The sequence below is a fragment of the Diabrotica undecimpunctata genome, chromosome 7 (genome assembly GCF_040954645.1).
Source record: "Diabrotica undecimpunctata isolate CICGRU chromosome 7, icDiaUnde3, whole genome shotgun sequence".
In the NCBI taxonomy this organism is placed as follows: Eukaryota; Metazoa; Arthropoda; class Insecta; order Coleoptera; family Chrysomelidae; genus Diabrotica; species Diabrotica undecimpunctata.
This window is the reverse complement of record NC_092809.1, coordinates 86,363,383-86,387,024: the sequence shown is the minus strand read 5'-3', so window position 1 is coordinate 86,387,024 and position 23,642 is coordinate 86,363,383. Positions and strand designations below refer to the sequence as shown.

The 23,642-nt window shown below is 29.2% G+C and overlaps 1 protein-coding gene across 4 annotated transcripts in view; it reads left to right on the top strand.

Moving 5' to 3' along the window:
• Nucleotides 1–15,185: 15,185 nt before the first annotated feature.
• LOC140445547 (STE20-related kinase adapter protein alpha-like) overlaps nt 15,186–23,642 on the top strand; it is a 322,390-nt gene continuing 313,933 nt past the window's right edge. Inside the window, exon 1 of one of the 4 annotated variants that reach the window (XM_072537651.1) lies at nt 15,186–15,488. In XM_072537651.1, the coding sequence (XP_072393752.1) occupies nt 15,306–15,488 (183 nt within the window). In that variant the 5' untranslated portion in view covers nt 15,186–15,305. The remainder of the gene's footprint in view (nt 15,489–23,642) is intronic. The other 3 variants (XM_072537649.1, XM_072537653.1, XM_072537650.1) reach the window with 3 other exon arrangements.

Here is a 23,642-nt window from a genome sequence, read left to right as displayed (position 1 = left end):
AGTTTAGTTTGCATATAGTATTTATTTAAAAAATGATCTTTGACTTCTTTATGCAAAAAGTTTGTAATAACGTTTGTACATTTAGATCTAACAACATCCTTTTGACTATCATTAAGTGGTCTGATTATTGATTCAATATCAGAAAGTAAATTAGGAACTCTAATATCAGATTTGGAAGGACATAAAGAAAATTTAGGTCTTAATGCTAAAAATTTTTTAATTTCAAAAGGAAAATGAATAGATGTTAGATTTTTAAACCATTTTTTTTTTTTTGAAATTTTATCTTATCAAAAGCTTCTATTTTTAATTTATTGAACTTATTAATTTGTATTTTTTTGATTTTATGAAATTCTGTGTTGTATTTAATTCTTTGTCTACGATTAAATTCATTAAATGTGTGGAAATTTAAGATATTGTAGGCCTTGGTACGTAACTCATGTAATTTTCTTTCAAAAAAGTTTATATCAGCAAAAGCGATTTTAATTTCTAAATTAATAATATTTCTTCCAAACCTGTCACATAATTTCCAAGCATCATGGTGAATATTCCCAGTCCGATGATGTAAAAGGGAATTTACATTAACTAGGCCATTTGTAACATGTCCAGGGAAACATCCATTAGATCTACATTTCAACAAAAAAGTCTTTTGATTGTGTAAAATTATGCTGCTTTACACAATCAAAAGACTTTTTTGTTGAAATGTAGATCTAATGGATGTTTCCCTGGACATGTTACAAATGGCCTAGTTAATGTAAATTCCCTTTTACATCATCGGACTGGGAATATTCACCATGTTGCTTGGAAATTATGTGACAGGTTTGGAAGAAATATTATTAATTTAGAAATTAAAATCGCTTTTGCTGATATAAACTTTTTTGAAAGAAAATTACATGAGTTACGTACCAAGGCCTACAATATCTTAAATTTCCACACATTTAATGAATTTAATCGTAGACAAAGAATTAAATACAACACAGAATTTCATAAAATCAAAAAAATACAAATTAATAAGTTCAATAAATTAAAAATAGAAGCTTTTGATAAGATAAAATTTCAAAAAAAAAAATGGTTTAAAAATCTAACATCTATTCATTTTCCTTTTGAAATTAAAAAATTTTTAGCATTAGGACCTAAATTTTCTTTATGTCCTTCCAAATCTGATATTAGAGTTCCTAATTTACTTTCTGATATTGAATCAATAATCAGACCACTTAATGATAGTCAAAAGGATGTTGTTAGATCTAAATGTACAAACGTTATTACAAACTTTTTGCATAAAGAAGTCAAAGATCATTTTTTAAATAAATACTATATGCAAACTAAACTTTTTCTTAAAAACCATCCTGAAATTTATATTGTTAAAAGCGATAAAGGTAACGTAACTGTTGTAATGTACAAAGAGGATTATCTACAAAAAACTGGAGAACTCTTAAATGATACTAAGTATTACACTACACTTAGAAGGAGTCCTGTTTGTACTTTGCAACAAAAAGCAAATTGTCTAGTATCTAAATTAAACATAAAGAAATTTATTGATAATAAAAAAGCAAAAGAGCTCAAAATTTACAATTCTATTGCTCCACGGTTCTATGCTCTGCCAAAAATACATAAACCAACTTTATCTATGAGACCAATTGTTTCATCTTTATGCCCTCCTAATGGACCAATAGCACAGCTCCTCACTGACATCTTAACTAATGCTTATAATTTAAACAACAATTTTTACATTAAAGATTCATTTGATTTTAGTTCTTTCATTAATAATTTCCAATTACCACAAAATTATGTTTTAGTTAGTTTTGATGTAACATCTCTTTTTACTAATTTGCCTTTAGATTTAATCATAAGTAGTGTTGAAAAACATTGGAATGAGATTTCACAACACACTAATATTGACTTATTACATTTCAAAACACTTATCAACTTTGTTTTTGATTCTAATATTTTTATATTTAATGGTGTATTTTATAAACAAATTTTTGGTAGTCCTATGGGATCTAGTCTTTCACCCATTCTAAGTAGCTATGTCATGGATGATGTTATCAGTGATTGTATCAGTAATTGCACTTTTTTCATTCCTTTTATTAAGAGATATGTAGATGATTTAGTTTTGGCACTTCCTAAACACAAAATTCATGAAACAGTCAACATTTTCAACAGTCATAATCAACATATACAATTCACAGTTGAGGAAGAGGTAGATAATTCTCTACCATTCCTTGACATGAGAATTGTAAGAAATACAGACAATATGTTGAAAACCAGATGGTTCAGAAAACCCATATGTAGTAATAGATTTATAAGCTATTACTCTCACCATCCAAATAAGATGAAAATGAACCTTATAACAGGATTAAAAGAACGTGTTTTAAAACTTTCTCATCCAGATTATCTACAGGAAGATCTTCAGTTATTAAAAAATATTCTAATTGAAAACTCTTATCCTCCAGATATGCTACATAGGATGCTTTTTTCTAATATTGGTAATATAAATAATTTAACACCATTTTTTGCTCAATCTCAAAACATTGTATCTAACAATCAGAACATCTATTATCATTCACTACCTTTTATACCATCATTAACACCTAAATTAATACAAACACTAAAGGTTATTGACAATATAAAAATAGCAACAAAGAACATCAAAACTATTTCATCTTTATATTCTAAAACTAAATATCCTATAGACAAATTTGAAAAAACAAATTTAGTATACAGCATTAGTTGTACTCAGTGTGAGGCTGAATATGTTGGTGAGACCGGAAGAAATCTTTCAAATCGCATTATTTCTCACAAAAGTGATTGCAGAATTAAAAAACCATCTTGTGCTTTGGCAGAACATGTAATCGATAAAGACCATATTATGGATTTTGATAACATTAAAATTTTATGTAGTGAAAGTAATAAATTTAAAAGGACTTTTTTGGAAATGGTTTGTATTAGCAAAAATGATAAGAGTTTAAACAAAAGATCTGAAATTCAAAATTTAAGTAAAATTTATAATTATATTCTTTCTTTATGATTTATATATAAAACTTGTAAAATGTCATATTTAATTCTCCATATATCTATCACATTCTTTCAGACATCTGTCAAGGGTGAATAAATCTTCTTCTTTTTGTTACTAAACAAAAAAGAATGTTTAAACGAAGTTTTACTTTTGGCAATATAATTGTCAAAAATAAAAATTTTATGTTGGCATTTATGACATTGAGGCTATTTGTAATTGGTTGCTATTTGAACTTATTTATAAATTCAATTATTCTTATATTAAAAAAATGTTTTCAAAATTATAAAAATTTTTCAGAGAAACATTTATTGGATAAAAACATTTTTGTATTAAATATTTTGAACATGTAAGCAGTGATTTTTACTTACCAAACTAATTTTTATTTGGTAAGTTAACAAAAATTGTTTTTTCTTTTTAGTTCAACCTTATAAGTATTTTGTCTTTTTTAGCTCTTGATAATAATTGTAAACACAATTGAAAGCTCGAGAATAAAAAAATAGTTAACCAATAGCCCTATTATTGACTCCAACCCATCTAAAACAGTTATATATATATATATATATATATATATATATATATATATATATATATATATATATATATATATATATATATATATATATATATATTGTTATGATGTATTGTTTGTTTGAATGATGAGCAATGAGTATTTTTTAATAATATAGGGTTTTTATCGCGGTTCTCAAAGAATTAGTTTGTAAGTACTTTTTTAAATTATCTTTATTATATCTATTATGAAACACACATATATATCTAACCTAGCCAATGTAAATTTAAAATAAACTATCTTTAAATTGAAATTCTTATGAAACTAATTAAATTCTATAGACAATGTAAAATTTAAACAAACTATCTACAAAATTGAAATTGTTATGACACTAACTAAATTATATTAACAAAATTTTGTACCTTTCTGTCACTGGCGAAAATTGGTATCTCTTTTCTGAATTAAGGGATTAATTTTTTCCAGGAGCTTAAGGAAAGTGGACTCGTTCATTCGAAGAAAGTTTCTTTGAAGGTCTCTAGCATCCAAGAACTCTTGGGGTAACTTCAAATTTCCCAGTCCTGCATTCAACCAAGGTTTGACCCAACATTTTCTAGGTTTTCTTTTTTTATTATTTTTCATGATTGTTGCTACAACAGCAATATTCAACAATAATAATGTTTTCTTTTCTTTGGTTGACATCCTTCACCCTTTTAATAACCACAAATAGTGCATATTTATTTATTATATTATTTATTTTAGTACTTAATTCATCGAGCAAAAAGACAAAAGAGGGAATGTAAAAAAGGCAGTGGGGGCAAAAATATTGTTAGACAGGAAGTGCCATCATGAGAGGCCAAATTAAACAAGGAAAGAGAGTCTTTCCTTGTTTAAGAAATCAAATTTAGTTGGGTTATGTTATTATTTGTCCCAACTGTCACATGAAATCTTATTTATATTGAAGTTTTTTAACAATTGTTTCACATTTTAGACTGTTATCGTTAATATTTAATTAAAATTTTCTCGTCTAAGACACATTCTGAAAACTATTTTATAGCTACTGTTAATAAGTGTCGGAAAATTTAAATTTGGCGCATTCGAATTTCCGGATATGTCCGCCATCAGAGGCCACTTTTTTGGTCGCCTTTTCATAACGATTAGATTCCCTCTTTTGTCTTTTTGCTCGATGACTTAATTATATTTATTTAAAATAAAATAACCTCAAATTGATAAATATTTTCTCTGTTGGCAACAATGAAAGTGGGATCTAAAATTGCACAGAAATATCTCTGATGTAAAAAGGTCAAGCTAGGCAAGAGATGTGCCATGCAAGACGGACTTGCATAGCATGAGACTTGCATAGCCTAGATGTAAAGCTGCCTTAATTGAAATACATCTTCTATGATAACTAACTCAATTTAGTCAAAATTACAGAACAAACTTAAGTGATTATTTGGTAATTAAATATGTACATTTGTAATCAAAATGTATAACAAAGTTACAAACTTTCTTTGAAATTATTGTTGGTGTGAGTTATCTGTCATGGTGTGTATAAATATTTTTAAATATTTTATTCCAGTTCTGATATGTTAATATGGAACTAAAGTAATAAGTAGATAAATTATTGATGGTAAATTAATTGATGAATTCAAGAAATTGACTGAATTATTAAGCATTCAATAATTAGTTGGTAATTAGAGTCATCTATTTTATAATAGAAAAATAATTTAGATATATGCTTATATATGTGTCTTTATACAAATGGTGTTTAGTTACTATTTATTTATACTGTATAGTATTTTTTGTAAAACTGAAAGTTTTTATTTGCCATTGTATATCTGGTTTTGTACCTTTTTCAAAGTACGCTGTGCAATTGCTTGTTGCAATAGTGACAATGAAGATAAAATCTTTAGGTTTCATACATTTCCTAAAGATAGCGTGACCAGAAAACTGTGGATTGTATCTTGTTGTAGCTAGGATAATTTTAATTGTAATACTGCAAGAATTTGTTATACACATTTTAAAACTGAAGATTACCAAAGAAATCTACAACAGGAACTTTTAACTTACGTTTCTAAAAAGGGTCTAAAACTCAAACCTGAGGCAGTACCTAGTCTTTATTTGCCTAAATCAACATCGGCTACCCTTTTAACCAACCAAAAGAAACGCGTACAAGGAGGCGAACACAGAGAGTCCAAAAAGTATGTTGAGCAGCTTCTTACTACTTCTAGGTCAACGACGTAAGTCTAAATCTTTATTTTTATTAATTATTAGTCATGAAACCTTAAATGGTTTTTTCATATCGATTTGTTAAGTAAGAAATTAGCCTCAGCCTGCTATGCAATTTGCAATAAGAACTGTTTCGGAGGAAATCAATTTAGCATCTTCCAAAATAACATATTTTTCTTTGTTAAATCATGTTATCATTATTAAAATATACAATGTCATCATTATTATAAACAATACCAAGATAATTTTATGTGTGAATATTACAAGAATGTCATTTTAAATGTTGTGCAATATTGTGTGCCCTCACTACACTCATATTCGATGGCCAGCTAGCTCATTCGATATAAATAAAGTTGACTTTGTCATTATTTATTTTGATTTTGTGTTTAGTTCAGTAGGTATATATACGTACAAATTTTGTGTACCTCCATTACCACTTTTCTGTATCTTTTTAAACATCTGAAATATCGAACTCTGGAGTATAAGTTAATTAACCTGTACCTACGTGTAATAAAAGATAATTAAAACTTGTCTTATAAAGGATATCTATGTTTTATAAAGGATAAATATTATAATAACATAATTTTATCATCTCTTTATAATTACTATAATTAAATTAGCCAAATTATATAAAAAAACTTAAAATTAAAAGTCTTTCCTATACAACTACATTCAAATGTTGCGGGAATAAGCGATCTTGATTACGTCATGCGCGAAAGCGAACCGATTTTGGAACATTATGTATCATACCATGGTACAATGAATACACACATACCTTGTGTATTCATTGTACCATGATCTTGTGTTTGAAAATATTTTCGCCATTTTGTGTGTTTACATATTTTATGTGAGAAGCAAATTTTATTTTAAATTTTTAAGAGTCATTTACCTACTATTTTAGTAAAATGCCATTTAAGTGTCTTGTCTGTGGTCGCGGAAGTTCGAAGAGCGAAACGTTATCACTTTTCAAGTAAATTATTTTTTATATGTATGTTTTATAAATATTAGGTTATGTGGTGATAGCCAGTGGAGGCGTTATAGTTTTTATTTATTTAATAAATAAATAAATTATTATGCATTATACTGAATACTAACAATTTCCATTAAATTTTTTGTTTTTTTTTTATTAAAATCATTGCATAGAATTTTTCTTACTAATTTTTTTTTTCATAGATTTCCTTTTGGGGAAAAAAAAAGAAATTTGGATAAACATATTACAATTAAATAAGAACAAGCTTTCCAGATGGTCACGTATTTGTTGTGATCATTTTGATCCAAATGATCTTATCACGAAATCTGGCTTTGTTCGTCTAAAAGAAAATGCAAAACCATTAGCTATAAGGTGGGTGATACTTTTATTAAATTTTTACATTGGTATTTAATATTTATATAAATTTTCTGTTTATTGTTTCTTCTATATTGTTTTCTCTTTGCATACAGGTCTTCTAAAGATGTTAAAGAGGTGGTAGGAACTAAAGCTTGTCCTAGTCCATCAGACAACCACAATTTAAATTTCGAAATTAGAGAATTTCTTACTGGAAGGTATGTAATAATTCTAAACCAACTGTATACAGGTTAATCATATTTTAAGCTTATTCAAATTTATATTTGCAATGTGTTACATTCAAAGTGTATTAAATATTTTTTCAGACAAATATCCAGCAGTTCAACAACACAAACTGCTAGCAGTGAACGAACTTTGTCTGCCTCAGAAACTGATGAATTCTTGGGCAAGGAAAATATCGAAGGGCATGCTGCAGATAGAGAATTAGTAGCTAAAAAAATTAACAAGAGGTAAAATTCATTTAATTTTTCGTTTGCATTATTATATCCTTGAATAAGCATTTTTTCTTTCATTAATCATTTTATTTTTAGGAAGCATTATGTGGGGGATTTTTCCATGTCTGACTTGGACTGCTCAAGAAAAAGAAAAAGGTACATGGAATCAGTAGACATGTATATAACAAAAAAAAATACACAAATTGACACACTAAGAAAATCTACCAAAAGATGGAAACAACGAGCAACAACATTAAACGCATTGGTGAAATCATTAAAAGAAAAACTGTATGTTACAGAAAATGCTGAATCTGTGTTGTTGGTAAGTTTTCTTTCACATATTCCATAAAGAACAAAATTAAATTAAAAAATTAATGGAAAACTCCCAGTAGTTGGCTGTATACCATTGTTTAAAAAACTTATACAGAAGCAAAACACTTCACATTTGTATGTAGGTATAAAACATTTAATTTAAAACATTTTTAAAAAGTGTCATCAAAATTTACACAGGTGCATAATGTGACGTTTTCAATCTCGTTCAGATCATCCTCAGTGCCTTCTTTTGTAATTGAAGCTAACACTGTGAAGATATACTTTTTCTTGAATTATATTTCCTGTCACCTCAGCCAGTTGGTATTTGTCGTTTTAACTGACAAGAATCACATGTTCAAGTCGAGCAAAGAAACATGTTGCTCTTTAAGTATTAAATCTTTATCCAATGTCATCGACATATGGTCACATTAGAATTTAAATTTTGAAACATGTAAAACCATATATTGATGTCACAGCTATTTTTTTAGTGTTTTCAATTACAAAAGCAGGCACTAAGGATGATCTGAATGAGACCGAAAACGTCATGTAATGCACCTGTGTCAATTTTGATACAAAACTTTTTAAAAAAGTTTTAAATTAAATGTTTTATACCTACATACAAATGTGAAGTGTTTTACTTCTGTATAAAATTAAATTATTATTATATTTTATTTTTATAATTATTTTTTTATTTTTTCTTGTTTTAGGCCTCTTTACCAGAATCAGCCAAAGCATTGTTTCAACGATTTTTAAAGGGTGCCAAATGTGCCAAATATTCTCCAGAATTAAGGTCATTTGCACTGACTTTAAATTTTTATTCAGCAAAAGCCTATGATTTTGTAAGAAGAGCTTTTAATAATTCATTACCACACCCATCAACCATAACATAATGGTACCAAACTGTTGATGGTGCACCTGGATTTTCCAAAGAAGCTTTAAATGCTTTGAAAAACAAAGTTGAAGAAGCAGGGAAGCAAAATAAAACATTTGTGTGTAATTTAGTGCTGGATGAAATGTCTATTCGTAAGCAAGTGGAATGGGATGGAAAAAAATTTACTGGCTATGTAGATTTTGGTACAGATATAGAATCTGATAATGTACCAGAAGCAAAAGAGGCACTGGTGTTTATGTTAGTAGCCTTAAATGACAATTTTAAAGTGCCAGTTGCATATTTTTTAATTGACAGTTTTTGTGGATCAGAAAAAGCATCCTTAATAAATCTTTGTTTAAATTTTATTTATGATTCAGGCATAAAAGTCTATTCATTAACTTTTGATGGTGCTACCAACAATTTATCAATGGCCAATGCTTTAGGTGCTAAAATATCTGCAACAAATATTGAGCCTTTTTTTCTACATCCAATAACTAAGGAGAAAGTTTTTATATTTTTAGATGCGTGCCACATGATTAAGTTGGTTCGTAATTGTATGGGTACATTTGTTTTGAGTAACGTAAAAAATGAAAAAATTGAATGGCAGTATTTAAAAAATGACTTGCAATATGATGAAAAATTACCTTCTGCCAATAAATTGAGGTATCTGCATTTGAGATGGGGACAGGAAAAGATGAGGGTAAACTTAGCTGTTCAAACCCTAAGTAAAAGTGTGGCAGACGCTTTGACATATTGCAACAAAGAAAAAAACTTTAATCAATTTAAAAATTTAGAAGCTACTTCGGAATTTATCATGATTTTTAATAATTTGTTTGATATATTTAATAGTATGACATATTATTCTAAATACTCGTTTAAAAATTCTTTAAATATTAATAATGAGAAGGAAACTTGAATATTTAAAAATGGATGAGAGGTATATATGTGATTTAAAATTAAATGATATAAGTATCATATCTTCACAAAGAAAAGTGGGTTTTTTGGGTTTCATTTCAAATATCGCAAGTTTGAAAGGATTATTTAATCTTTTGGTTAAAGAAAAAAAATATTTAAAATATTTACTTTCTTACAAACTGTCGCAAGACCATTTAGAATTATTTTTTGGGGCTGTAAGGGGTAAAGGGGGTTATAACTATAATCCAACTGCCCGACAATTTGAGGCAGCTTTTAAAAGATTGCTTATTCACACAGAAATATCAGGACCTAATACAGGGAATGTTAAAAATATAAATAATGTTGGCATTTTAACCGCAACATCTGCACGACCTATTACTAGTTTAGGAAACATAGAAGAAAATTTAGAAGATTTTACACAAAAGACAACAATTTTTTATGAGCATGACTATTTTCAAAAAGATGTTTTATATTTAAGTGTTTATGTAGAAGATGTAATTGGATATATTTCTGGCTTTATAAATCGAAATTTAAAAAAAATCATTAAATGTACAAAATGCATAATAATATTAGAAAGTGAAGAAACATTTTCAAAATTACAGTTAGTAAAACAATATAAAAATTTAACTAATGCTTCAAATTTAGTTATAAAAATATGCAAGGAGGCAGAGAAAAATTTTAGAATGTATATAAACAAAATTGAAAGTAGTTCAAAAAATTTATTAAATAAATTAATAAACGCCACAATGAATAATTTGCCTCGTGACATCATGGATAGTTTTGGTGATCACATTTATGTGAAGCTAAGACTTCATCATGAAGCCAAAAAAAAATTAGATGTAGATAGGCAGAATCGTATGAGAAGTTTGCTGACTAAAAGGATACTGTTTAGACATGAATAGAAAAGATCATTCCACACAAGGTAAAATCACTATTGATTTTACCTTGTTTATTTTTATGCCCACCTTATTTAAAGCTCTATTCCGTATCGTTACACTTCTTTGTTATATCTGTTTTTTAGGTTTCAGTAACCTATATGTAGTTGTAGTTTCTTTTATAACTATTTTTTTACTTTTTACCTTTAATTTATTACTTCCGGAATCTCAAGTTAGTAGGCAAACTCCCGTACGAAATTTCGGATGTAGAAATATTTTACTTGGGGTAGGGACTTATTGTTAAAAACAGTTTTATTTGTATTTAAAGACAGACGTGGCAACCGCCCATGCGAAGTTTGTACGTCCGCCTAATTCATAACAGTCGTTGAAAAATGGTATTGTAAATCCGAAAGTCAAACAAAAAACACATGTTATATCCTAGTTGTCAATTCTACGAAAGTCGATGGTAAAATCCTATAGCGGGAAGTTAATCAACACTGATGATTCCCAGTTAGTAATTCAATTGCATCGGCATTTTGCCGTATAATTTAATACTTTTAAGTATGTTTTCTTCAATGTAAACCCATCTACTGTTTTTGTTTTGCGTTTAGTTACGCAAGTACTCCAAAAGTAAGTAATCTAAACCACATTTTTGCATTTGACAGTTATAATTTTACCTTAACGTTTTTCTTAACTGAGTGGAATTACTTGCTTTTCAGCTTCACTGAAGATGGACTGATTAGTCCGAAAACGTTCTGAACTTTATTATAATTCATTTGGATTTTTAATTTAATTTTTTAATTAAATATACCACTTACAACAGAAATTTTTTACTTCGATGTTCGAGTTTTTAAATTTATTTATTGAATATATGTTTTATTAATTATTTATTTTTAACCACATATAAATACAAACATGTACAACTATAGCTTGTACCATCCCTAATGAACGGGACAAGCGGAATAGTACATTATAAAATGTTAAAAGCGCATTTATAAAATGGCAAGAATTTTAAAATTTCGCTTATAATTAAAGCCTGGACAAAAATTTTCAAACTTGCGATATATATTTTAAAATCTAAAAATCCTTTTTATCTCTCAGAATTTAAAATTGAATTACCAGTTATATGTGGTTTTAAATTACTTATAGTGATTGGCTGTTTTTAAAAGTCTTTATTTCTAAAATTATTTAAACAATGGCTTTTTGTTTCCTAGTTGCAATAGGTTTTATAGGATTTTTTTTTATTTCGAAATATGTGTCTCAATTGTACATTGACACATGTACTGTCAAATGCAGTTGAAACATTTTTACTAAATAATTGAGAAGCAAAGTTTAATTTCATTTTTTGTTTATGAAAATGAATATGTTGGCTTCGCAATTTATTAGCTAAATGAACACGTTCATTCTCTTGCAAGTTGTTTAATTCTTTAAAATATATCCATGCTAAAATGTCATTATTACTATCCACATGATCATACTTCTCACCTATAGTATTCCCAAACAATTTAATCAAATGGATATCAGAATTATTACGATGCTGGACAATGTTGGTATTTGTACAAGGGTGTTTAAATGTAGTTTTTAAGGTATTATGGTTCAAATTACAACCTAACCGTTAACCCATTTTCAAATTCACTGGAGCACCATCAAAAGTTAAACTTACAACCTTAATAACATTAACAAAATTTAGCAAAAAAGCCAGCGCTGTTTTCCTTAATGTTTATACAGTTGATCCTGTGCCAAAATCAATGTATCCGAAACATTTATTTCTTTCGGGAACCCACTCTTGTTGATGGATGTGCATTTCATTCATAATACTACTACATACAAACGGTGCTTCAAAGTTCATAGATTTTAAACGAAGAACATCAAATTCTTTATTGAATCCAGGTTCACCATCAACACTCTGAAACCACCTACTGAGTGTTCTAGTATGAGGAAAGCATTTATTAAAATGTCCTTCTAACATAATTATATGCAGAAGGCGAATAAAAATGGAGTGTAAGAGCAAATGCCTTGAATTCTACAAAATATTTTGTTGTTAAGCCTTCTTTTTGTTATTATACCGCCTTATAAAAAGTTCAGTTGGTCCACCCATTTTTTCAAGGATGTCTAATGTTTCTTCATGAACAAGATTTAGTAATATAGTTAGTTAGATAGTTAATAAGTATATCAAAACAACCAATACACTGAAATCTATCCTGTCAAAACCAAACCTAACAAGGTACAAGGGAGATCAAAGAACTGTATTTATAAAATACCCTGTGAATGCAACAATTTCTATGTGGGAGAAATCGCAAGACCACTGTCAGGATAAAGCCGTCTGTATACCAGCATTGATCTGCCATTATGAGATTTGTTTTATTTAAATCCCTTTTGTACCTCCCTATAAAGAGGATGGTAAACGACTTTTAGAAATTATATTTAGGTTGCATTGTATCTGGTACTATTTCCAAATCTAGGTAATTTTTAATTATCTCTCCAGATTTGATCCAGGTATCATTTTGCCCTGCTTCCTGACATCTTATCCACCTTATCTTCGCATCCTTCTCCATCCATATACCTATGTAATGAAGAGAGATCAAGCATGACCTCCATGAGGCAGTTGGGGTAGTCAACATGGCTCGTGTTATGATTAAGCATGCTTGTCGTTGAAGCTTATTCAGCTTCTATTTCGTGGTCTTTTGTTTTTATTTAAACTACCATATAAGTGCGTCATACGTAATCATAAGTCTGGCTGTAGTCATATATAGCCAGTACATCGGTTTGGGTTTCAAACCCCATGTTTTCCCACATATTCTTCGACATGTGGAAAGTGAAACCTTTGCTTTGTTGGTTATTCTTTCCAACTGGGCGTTACATGTAAGCTGCACATCTAATATTACTCCTAGATGTTTTACTAAGATTGATAGAGAATTTTTCCATGTCATGCTACCTACTAAGGATATTTAATGTTCTTTGGAGTGTGCTGGATAGAAAATTACCATATTTTCCTCTTACCATAATTACTAGATCATCCCTCTAGGCATGTACTTCTTCCTCCGTGTGCGTCAAGAAGTGACATCAAGTGATCCACCAGGAGTGACCAGAAGAGGGGAGAAAACACTCCCCCTGTGGGCACCCCTTAGCTGTTTTGAACAAAATCTCTCCTTGCACCTCTGTGAGAATCTTCTACTCATTCAACAATATATTTTCCAGCATTGCTTTGATCCAGTTACACATAGTGATAGTGGATCTATTTGACAGGGCATTATTAAATGTGCCTTCTGTATCTTCTCTCCATTATTAATTGAGTGACCGATTTTCTGAACTACTTTGTCCACTGATGTTTCTGTTGATTTCCTTCTATATATGCATGCTGGTTGTCATTGAGAAAATGATTCCCCAAGTGTCTTTCCTTAATATGCCTATCAAGAATTTTTTCTATTGCCTTCAACAAAAATGATGTAAGACTGATCGGCCTGTGCGATTTAGGCAGGACATTATCTTGTCCTATTTTGTATATGCACTCCACCATTACAGTTATCCATGCCTTTGGTATATAACTTATTTATAACATATTGTATCTTTATATACAACATATTGTGTGTCTTAGAAAATAAATGAAACCGTATTTATTAAGTTGTGTGCATTGATGCCTTAATTAAACTACTAATTATTTTGCAAAATGTTTTATGATTATTTCTTTTGTATGGTTTTTGTTAAAAATTTATAATCGATTTGATGTTTTTTTGTTTGTATTTAATTCATTACTACAAAATTAGAATTCAAAAGTTTGTTGTTTGTTTGCACTCAAGTAACCTATTAATTTCCTTCCTAATTCCCTAATATAAACTTCAAAATTTGCTACATACAAAGAAATTATTGCAACAGTGAAAAACACCAGGAACGGATGAAACATGAATTAATAAAAAATGGAGGAGACGAACTGATGCACCGGATTCTTAAACTAGTAAAAATATAGGGAACTCAAAAACTATACCGATGGAGTGGAGAAAGGGTCATCTAATAAGGATATTAAAAACAGGAGACAGAAAGATATAAGTAACTACAGAGGAATCATGTTACTGAACACCACATAGACCATATACAATATGTTGTCAAGCATATTGGGAAATAGATAAATTACCGAAAATACACTAAAGCAATATCAACCCGGCTTTAGAAAAAGAAAATCACCCATAGATGCCATTCACTTCCTAATACAGCTGATTTAAAAGTGATACAATTTTTCCTTACTATTTATAGACCTCCAGCCATCTTTCGACTCTCTAAATAGACTCAAACTCTTAATGGAAATGCAAAACTGATTAGATTTATATATCAAAATTTTCTTTACACTAAATAATAATTAATAGTCCTTAATACAATTTAAAAAATTAGAATTTTTAATCTTTAGGCAAAACTTCAATATTTCATATTGGTAAAATGATTAAAATTCAGGTAATGTACTTTACAAACATTATAAAAATAATTTTTTCTCTTATAGACGAGAACAAAAAAAAATTATAAATATTTAATTTTAATTAAAAAAATAATTATTGTCATTAAAATATAAATGAGCACGCCGCTGTTCTGGTAAACATACCTTCAACCTTGAGCGGGCGAGAATACGGGACCGCTTAGTCTATATATTATACGTCATATAAAAGCATGAAAACCCTGCCAAAGTGAAATATTTTTGACATTTGCGGCTATATTCAGCTTGTAATTTCGATAAACTCAACCAAAGAAAAGAATGTTTATAACATGTGTTTGGGGTTACATATATTTTTTTCTCTAAATAAATAAAAAAAGAAAATTAGCATGGAATCTAAAATGTCAGTCTATAATGCCAACATTTCAGAATATCAGACAATATCAATTTTGGGACAATGTTTTGATAATAAAGCAGTAGTTCAACTTGCAAAACACCTTCCTTCAGGAGTTATGGTTGCCATCAAAAAATTTAATGTTGACACAATTCCCGGGGATATAAAATTGTTAGAGGTAAGCGTTTTTGTACTGTATCAGAACGTGAAGCATCATTATGTATTTATTATATCTACCCCCTTAATTGAGGATTAAGTAGAATATCTATTCTTTCTTTGACATACAATATACAGTTTGTTAGTACCTATGTTAGGTTTTTTAACTTGTAATTTCATTTTTAGATCAGCCCATACCATTTTAGTTGGGTGACTAGTAGTAATTACAAAAACACAATAATATGGAGTGACATTTACTTTAGAAATTTTCTTGCTTAATATATTCATAGTCATACTTTATTGATCCTTAAAGACATTAAAAATAAATGTATAGGATATGTCACTACAGAATTCAGTATAAAAAACATTAATGTGTATAATACATAATTCACAGTGTACTTAACAAAATTGACAAAACATAAAGTATATAAAATAACATTTTTACAAGAAAAATATGAAGCTACTGCAGTTTGTCCTCAAGATATACATTTATAGAATAATATGCTTTTCTTAAGAGTAAAAACATTTCTTAAATTTAGAGGAAAGTGGTATTGTTTTCACAGTTTTTGGCAAATGATTGTATAAGGTCAGTCCCATATATATCTGAAGCAGTTTTGAAATTTGGATGTTCTGTGATTAGGAACTCATAAAGATTCCACACTTCTTGTATTGTAATAGTGATTGTCTGAATTTACTGGAAATGTATTGATTTCCTCTTTTACATAAAGTAAACATTTATAGATATATAGGCAGTAGAAAGTTAAAATTTAATGTTTAATAAAAATTGGTTTACAAGATTGTTGATTATCCAAATTAAAAATTTTCCATATAATTTTTTTTGGGCAATGAACACTTTGTTACTGTCTACTGAGTTCCCCACAAAATTACATTATAGCATATGTGGCTGTAAGCAAGGCTATAATAAACATTCATTAATGAAGGGATGGGTAATGTGTTTTTAATTTTGGGTATAGCATAAAAAGCTTTATTTAATTTCATGTTCACTGAATTTCACAACCAAAAACTTTGTAGAGTGAGTGTAAGATAACATATTGTTTCTATCATGGATGGTTAATATATAGTCATAGGTAGATGAGTTGTATGAATGAAAATAAATAATTTCCGTCTTGTCAATGTTTAATATTAGTCTGTTGGTATTACACCAGTGTATAAAGCAGCCAACAACAGTCTTCATTGTCATTTTTAATTCCTTTAGTGTACTTGCAGAGACTATTAACAAGGTATCATCAGCAAACATTGATATTTTAAGTGCCCTTATGTGATCTGGTAGGTCGTTAATAAAAATTAGGAATAATAATGGTCCCAGCACGGATCCCTATGGTACTCCTTTATTTGTCATGTATGGTTTTGAGCTTGAGTCTTTCATTTTAACAACACTCTTCCTGTCGTTATATAATTTATTGCTAATAAATGTTATGTCTAAGCAGTCAAAAGCTCGTGATAGATCAAAAAATAGTCCTGCCATGTGGTTTCTACTATCTAATTCATCATAAATACACTCAAACAAGCTGCATGCAGCCGTGAGTGTTGACTTTTTTGATCTAAAGCCGTGTTGGTTTGGAGTTAATAAATTGTATTCTTCTATAGAATTTAACATTCTTTTGTATACAACCTTCTCTATTACTTTGGAAATTATGCTAAGGACAGATACTGGTCTATAATTTGAAATATCATAAGGGTCATTCTTTTTGAATATTGGAATAATTTTTGCCATTTTAAATATGGATGGAAAGTGGCTGGTTGTTATTGAGAGATTAACTAAATGGGTTAAAGGAATCGATATATGATCACTTATCAGTTTTATTATTTTTACAGATATATTATCAATACCAGTACTAGGCTTATTTTTTAGTTAATCAATTGTATTTTTTATTTCAAAGAAAAATATTTTGTTACACATTTTTGAGGTAGTACAAGAAGAAGGCAACAATGTGCCAAAATGAGTTTGAAGATAATCTGTAATTGTAGCAAAATATGAGGCAAACGAATTAGCAATATTACAAGACTTGGTAATAATTTTATTATCATAATGTAGAATAATATCAGACCTGTTCTTTTGTCTACCGGTTTCACTATTGTTCCAAATTGCTTTTGGTATATTGTAAGATTGATTAATTAAGTCACTATGAAAGTTTTTTTTAGTATTTATTAATAGAGAATTATATTCTTTTTTTGCCTGTTTATATGTATCTTGAGACTCGAGACTCCCTATATTTTTTTCTATCCAGTGTAGATTTTTTAGTTTTTCACTAGCGTGTCTTACCTCATTTGTTACCCATGTAGCCTTATTTGTTTTGTGTGCTTTATACTGTGTTTTTATTGGACAATATAAATTTAGATTACTAGCTAAAATGCTAACAAATGAATTTGTGGCATATTCTGCATTCAATTGTGAATAAACTTCATCAAAAACTGTAGAAGAAATCCCTGCTTTAAACATCAACATATTTTCATCTGACATATCCCTGTAACTGATGGGTTTTTATCTTTTTTCAATACTTTATTGGCTTGCAAATTTACATTAAGTGAAAATACTTTATGGTCACTGACATGCCCCTCGAGAACATTTGGTTTATAAAGATGTGGTTCTATATTTGTCAATATATAGTCCAATTTTGTAGATGATGTTTTAAACACTTTATCTACGAAAACTCTTGTAAGAACCTCAGATTATAACTTACTAAAAACTTGTTAAAATATTGCTCATTATTAGACATGACAAGATAATCAATGTCTAGATCCCTACAAATATAAATATCATGATATGACTTACTGCATAGCTCCAGTATATTATGTAATTTACACAGAAAACTCATGGCGAACAATAAACACTAATAACACAAATTTTCCTATTGGCTATAAACAGAGAAATCATACAGCACTCACACACCATTTCTTCACTAAAGTTAGAGACATCTAATGTTTTGAATTTAATATCAGCTTTGATATAGATGATGGATCCTCCATGGATATGGAACTTTCGACAAAAATAAGAGGCAATGTTGTATCCAATCAGGGTCATAAATTGGATGTTTTCTTCAGTACACCAATGTTCTGATAGACAAATTATATCAGGTGTTTCTTGCAATGTTAAAACTTCAAGTTTGAGTAACTTATTTGTCAAAGATTGAGCATTTAGTAGCAATATTTTTAAACAACTGTCTGGTGATGATAAAAGTAACATTTATCTTGGATTTACTTGACTAAAAAAGAGTCTGGTCTATCTTCTCCAGTTGACAGACCTCTATTGTGATGCTTTCGATCTAAAAATCTTCCTAACCTAAAGTTAAATCGTTCAATGCCAATTTTTTTCGACCAACAAGCAGAATTGTAAATTTCTTCCCTTAAGTCAGATAGTACACCTATTATAAAACATTGATTATCCCTTCTTTTATGGTCAGTTGGTAACAATTTTACTTGTATATCCTCACAGTTTGTCTTAGTTATTATGAAACTTTTGATGTGGTCCGCATTTACACTATCCGGAACTTTTGATGAATAGCCACAATTTTTGTCTGGTTTTTCGGATTGTCCATGGAAATCCTATCACCAATTGAGAAAATAGAAAAAAAATATTGCATTTTTAGATTATCCATACCTTTGTTCTCCATATTTGGAATTTTGCTGAAGAGTAGAGAATGATATGACACATTGTTCATTACTGCCAACTAAATTAATGTATTGTTCTGTCCATTGCCCATTTTTTAAATAGTTCAAGCCATCATATTCTCTTAGCAACACACATATTCTCTTAGCAAGACAGTTGAGAACTACTTTGTTATTGGTCTATAGCAACAAGACATAGGTATTGTAACGAAATATTTTGTCTACCACATAGGGTATTACTATGGGGGTTGAAAATTGGGACAGAAGTTACTGGGGTGGAGATAGGGCAAGCAAAATAAACGATACTTGTGCGAACGGCACTCGGGGTTTATTTGGAAAGCTGGGGTCGTGAAGCTGAAGAAACCTTGTCTTGCTGGATGAAGGAAAAAGGCTCTTCCTTCCTAACAAAGTAACACCAAAGGGGTTAGGAGACTTTTCTAAAATAAATAGACAAAATGGTTCAGAGAAATAAATTAAACATTTATTACTGTCTCACCACAAACAGTTACAGATATTAAATGGTACAAAATACTATATTAATAGTTACAAACATAAATATTAAAATAAAGAAAAACTTACAATGTCCTTTTTGTTTACAAAATCCGTTTACAAGATGCTACAAAACTTACAAAAATATACTGAGCTATAAACTGTGGCAAAAAAAATTATTACAAATAAAGATATCTTTAAAATGAAACTATTTATAGAGAGGTTAACCTTCTTTTAAAAACAAAACAAACCAATGCCAAAAATAATAATGCTAGCTGTCATATGTCAATATTGAATTTTAAAACGGATAACAATTACAATGACAGCTAACCACGCCCTAAGACATATAATTTTAATTATTACAAATTTTTAAATTTTTAACGAAAGCAAATTATTATTAAAATGTTTATTCTTCTTTTAAAAATCAAAGACAAAAATGTTACCTGGATTGCACAAAAGCTACATTTCTTAACATTTTTGAGGTTGGAAACTGGACCTACTAAAATTTCTGGGGGTAGAACTGAGACGACGACCAGGAATAAGAAAATGAGGGTGGAAGCTAGCACTGGCTGGAACACAAACCTTGAAAACTCGTCTCCTTTAAAGACTGGAACAGGTACAACACAATGGCAACATGAGGTTATCTTCAAAACTGTTAAACTGTAAAATGCCATTTCAAATCTCTCATATGAGATATGGCACTCAACAAAAAAACAGTGATTACTCGTTCAGAGTTGACACATTACTTTGTGTAAAAATCACTTTTTCTTCGACAAATTTGCCGGCTTCTGCAAACTACATAACGACGTGTGTCCCGTTTGACCAAATCTTCCAACCTACCATTCGACCTTCGATCGATCTCCCATGTACCGGCACTTCCCCCTCGCGTCTCACCTTAACCCGTCCATACCACGGAAAAGCTAAAATTCTGGTTAGACGCTGAAAATTATCGTAAAATAACCTTGAATCACTTGCAGTTTGATTTTGGAATTGTAGAACTAAGACGCAATATATGAACTATTTTAACTTCCAGCGGTAACCAGAATTTAGAAAATAAACACAAAGACTCAGCAATATTTTATACTAAGTAGGAGTGTACTATAAAATTTTATTATTTGAATATAAGAAAGGAATTTTCTGCATGCTACAGTATAAACCTGTTTTTTTGGTTCCAAAAAGGACACTTCAGTAGTATTTCTTGTTATTATTCATACAGCTATATTGCATGACGTCATGTGTGCCAAACTAAGTTTTATGAAGAAAACAATATCTCTATTAGCATCTCAATATTCCTATTGCCAATATGGATAACTAAAAATCACTGATTATGAGGATAAGGTTTATAATGGATCATCATCATATGATTATAATATGTATTAAAATTATATATAGTAAAACTTTGAAACACTTACCTAATCATTGATTTAGTTGGTCCAAATAATTACTCTGGTCTCAAATTCAAATGGTTGCCAAAAATCTATATTTAATACATATGTGTCAGGTTTAAAACTAAAAGAAATAGTTCATTATATTTACATCATACTACAACTTCTTTTCACTGTCCAATACCATATAATCACAATCAAACAATACCTTAAAATGTTTGTAAAATGATCAACACCTTAAGATCATGTGGACAATTCTGAAAGTTAAAGATTAAAGATTTAAAATTTCCAGAAAAACTGTGTTCAGGAAAAAACTTTGTTGTTTTCCTAAAAAATAAAAAACAGGAGAAATAATGAAAAATTGAAATTTGATATATACACGACAAACTTGGTTACTGAAATTTTCATTAAGTAATGTAAATCAAACAGAAGTACTTGAAATTTTTAATAAATGTTTTGAATCAAAACCCCAAGCTCCTGCTCTGAAGAATTAATTCTCGGCAAATAAAATACCTGTTGATTTTCAGTGAATCACTGAACACTCAGCTTTCAGTTAATTTTTGAGATTCTTCAATAATGACACTTTTTGTTTATTTTAAATCACACATTTTAGTTTAGCTTTATCTACAGTCAATTAATAATACAAAGTGAAACTTTGCTGTAATAATTGAGTGTCTTGTGAATATTGTTAGTTGTTGACCCAAGTGTTTGTTCTGGTTTCTGGTAAGTGAATATTTTATTAAATTTGGAATAGCTTTAAAAGCAAAGTTTTGTGAATAGTCTAGGTGCCAAGCGACATACTGTATCACTCATACATAACAGGCTACAATTTTCAGGATAGCTTCATAAGACCTCGACCCCCAAATATATCTTGGGATACTTTCTGTTCCGGGGGCTTTTTCTCTCCAGCTTATCCAAAAGTGGTAATTTTGAAGTGATGTATCAAATTTATGAATAACGTATTGCTGTTTAATAAATACAAAAGTCAACTTCGCGAAATATCCGAAAAAAATCTTGTCCGACAAAAATTTTGGTTCCATAAGGGAGTCCACCAAACTAAACATGCCAAAAAAACAACTTCAAAAAATTTAGTAATAACAAGCTGATTTTCTCTGTATCGTTCAAAAATAACGTGAAAAATACTATTTTTACATTGTCCGACAAAACGTACTTGCCGATTTTTCCGTCCGACAGTGAAAATCGGATTTTCCACGAGTCTGTGGAATTTTAGTAATAACTTTTTGTTTATAATTTTTATTTTTTAAATGGAGACTACAACTTAATGAATGAATTGTCCGACAAAAAAAAGGGCCTTTTATGTAAAAATTAAAAAATACACAGTCGAGATTACTTTTTTGTAGAATGTGTGAGCAGTCAAATTGTAGATACATCCTATTTATAAATAACAAGCTGATTTTTTCAAAGGTGTTCTTCAAAGGTAAAATCTCGTAGTATACAAATGTAGAATTGACGGACAAGAATCTTTTTCCGATTTTTCAGTCGGACACGTTTCGTCGTACCCTTCGCTGAAATTGTGTTTATAATTTTTTTTTTAATTGTAAAACTTGCGTTTTTATTTATTAATATCTTTGATATATAAATTTAATATAGGATTTCGAATGGATCAACCAATGTACTAATCCTTTCTCACATGACTTATCTGAAGATCATTTATACAACATCTCTTCTGGACAAATAGTTTCCAACGATATTAACAATTTCTTATCATCCGTTGAAAGTGTTGGCAATGAACAGCGTCTTAATTTTATTTTAGAAACTTTACAAGCATCAGAAATATTTGATAAAGCAATTAAAACAATACCATCATAAACTTTGCTTTTAAAAATACGAAAAAAGTCAAAATTAATGAGAAAGTACAAGAAATAAAAATTGAAAGAAATATTTTTGGACGATTATTGTACGCAGCATTGCATAATAACATTTATTTAGAAAAAGCATTAAGTTATCCTTTGACCCCTGTACCATTTTCTTTGTCATGTAAATGGCACAATTTGCAAAACTCTGAAATTTGTTATTCTAAAGGAATTGCATAAGCAACCAAAATACAGTTATTGATCCTCCAGTACCTAACATTACTATTTATGATGGATTTTACTTGCTACATACTTTAACAAGATTACCTCAAAAGTATGCAGCAATTTTTAAATACATGTTTAAATTTCTACTCTTTGAAAGAAAAGAAGTTCATATCATATTTGACAAATACAGTATGATGTCAGAACGGAAAATGTGCGCTTAACAGATTTTGGCAAATTATTAAGAAATAGAAATTTTAAAGAAAAGTTTGTGGAATTTCTCATTGAACACTGGTGCAACGACGAATTTGCTGAGATATGTAAAGGAAAAATATTAAAATTGAATTATGATAATTGTTACGTGTATGAAGTTTTCAACAATCTAATGAAGAGATCTGTAGATTATAATTCATCTTGTACACATGAAGAAGCAGATACAAAGATTGTACACCATATTTGCCAGATGAACACGAACTACCGAATGACAGTTCGTTGTAGCGATTCTGACATACCTACAATTATGTTATCCAATATGGAATTTTTAAAATCCAATGTGGAAGTAATTATAGATATGACAACCAACAAAAAAAAAGGAATATTTTAATATCAGTGATATTTATCAAAATTATGGAGAGCAAA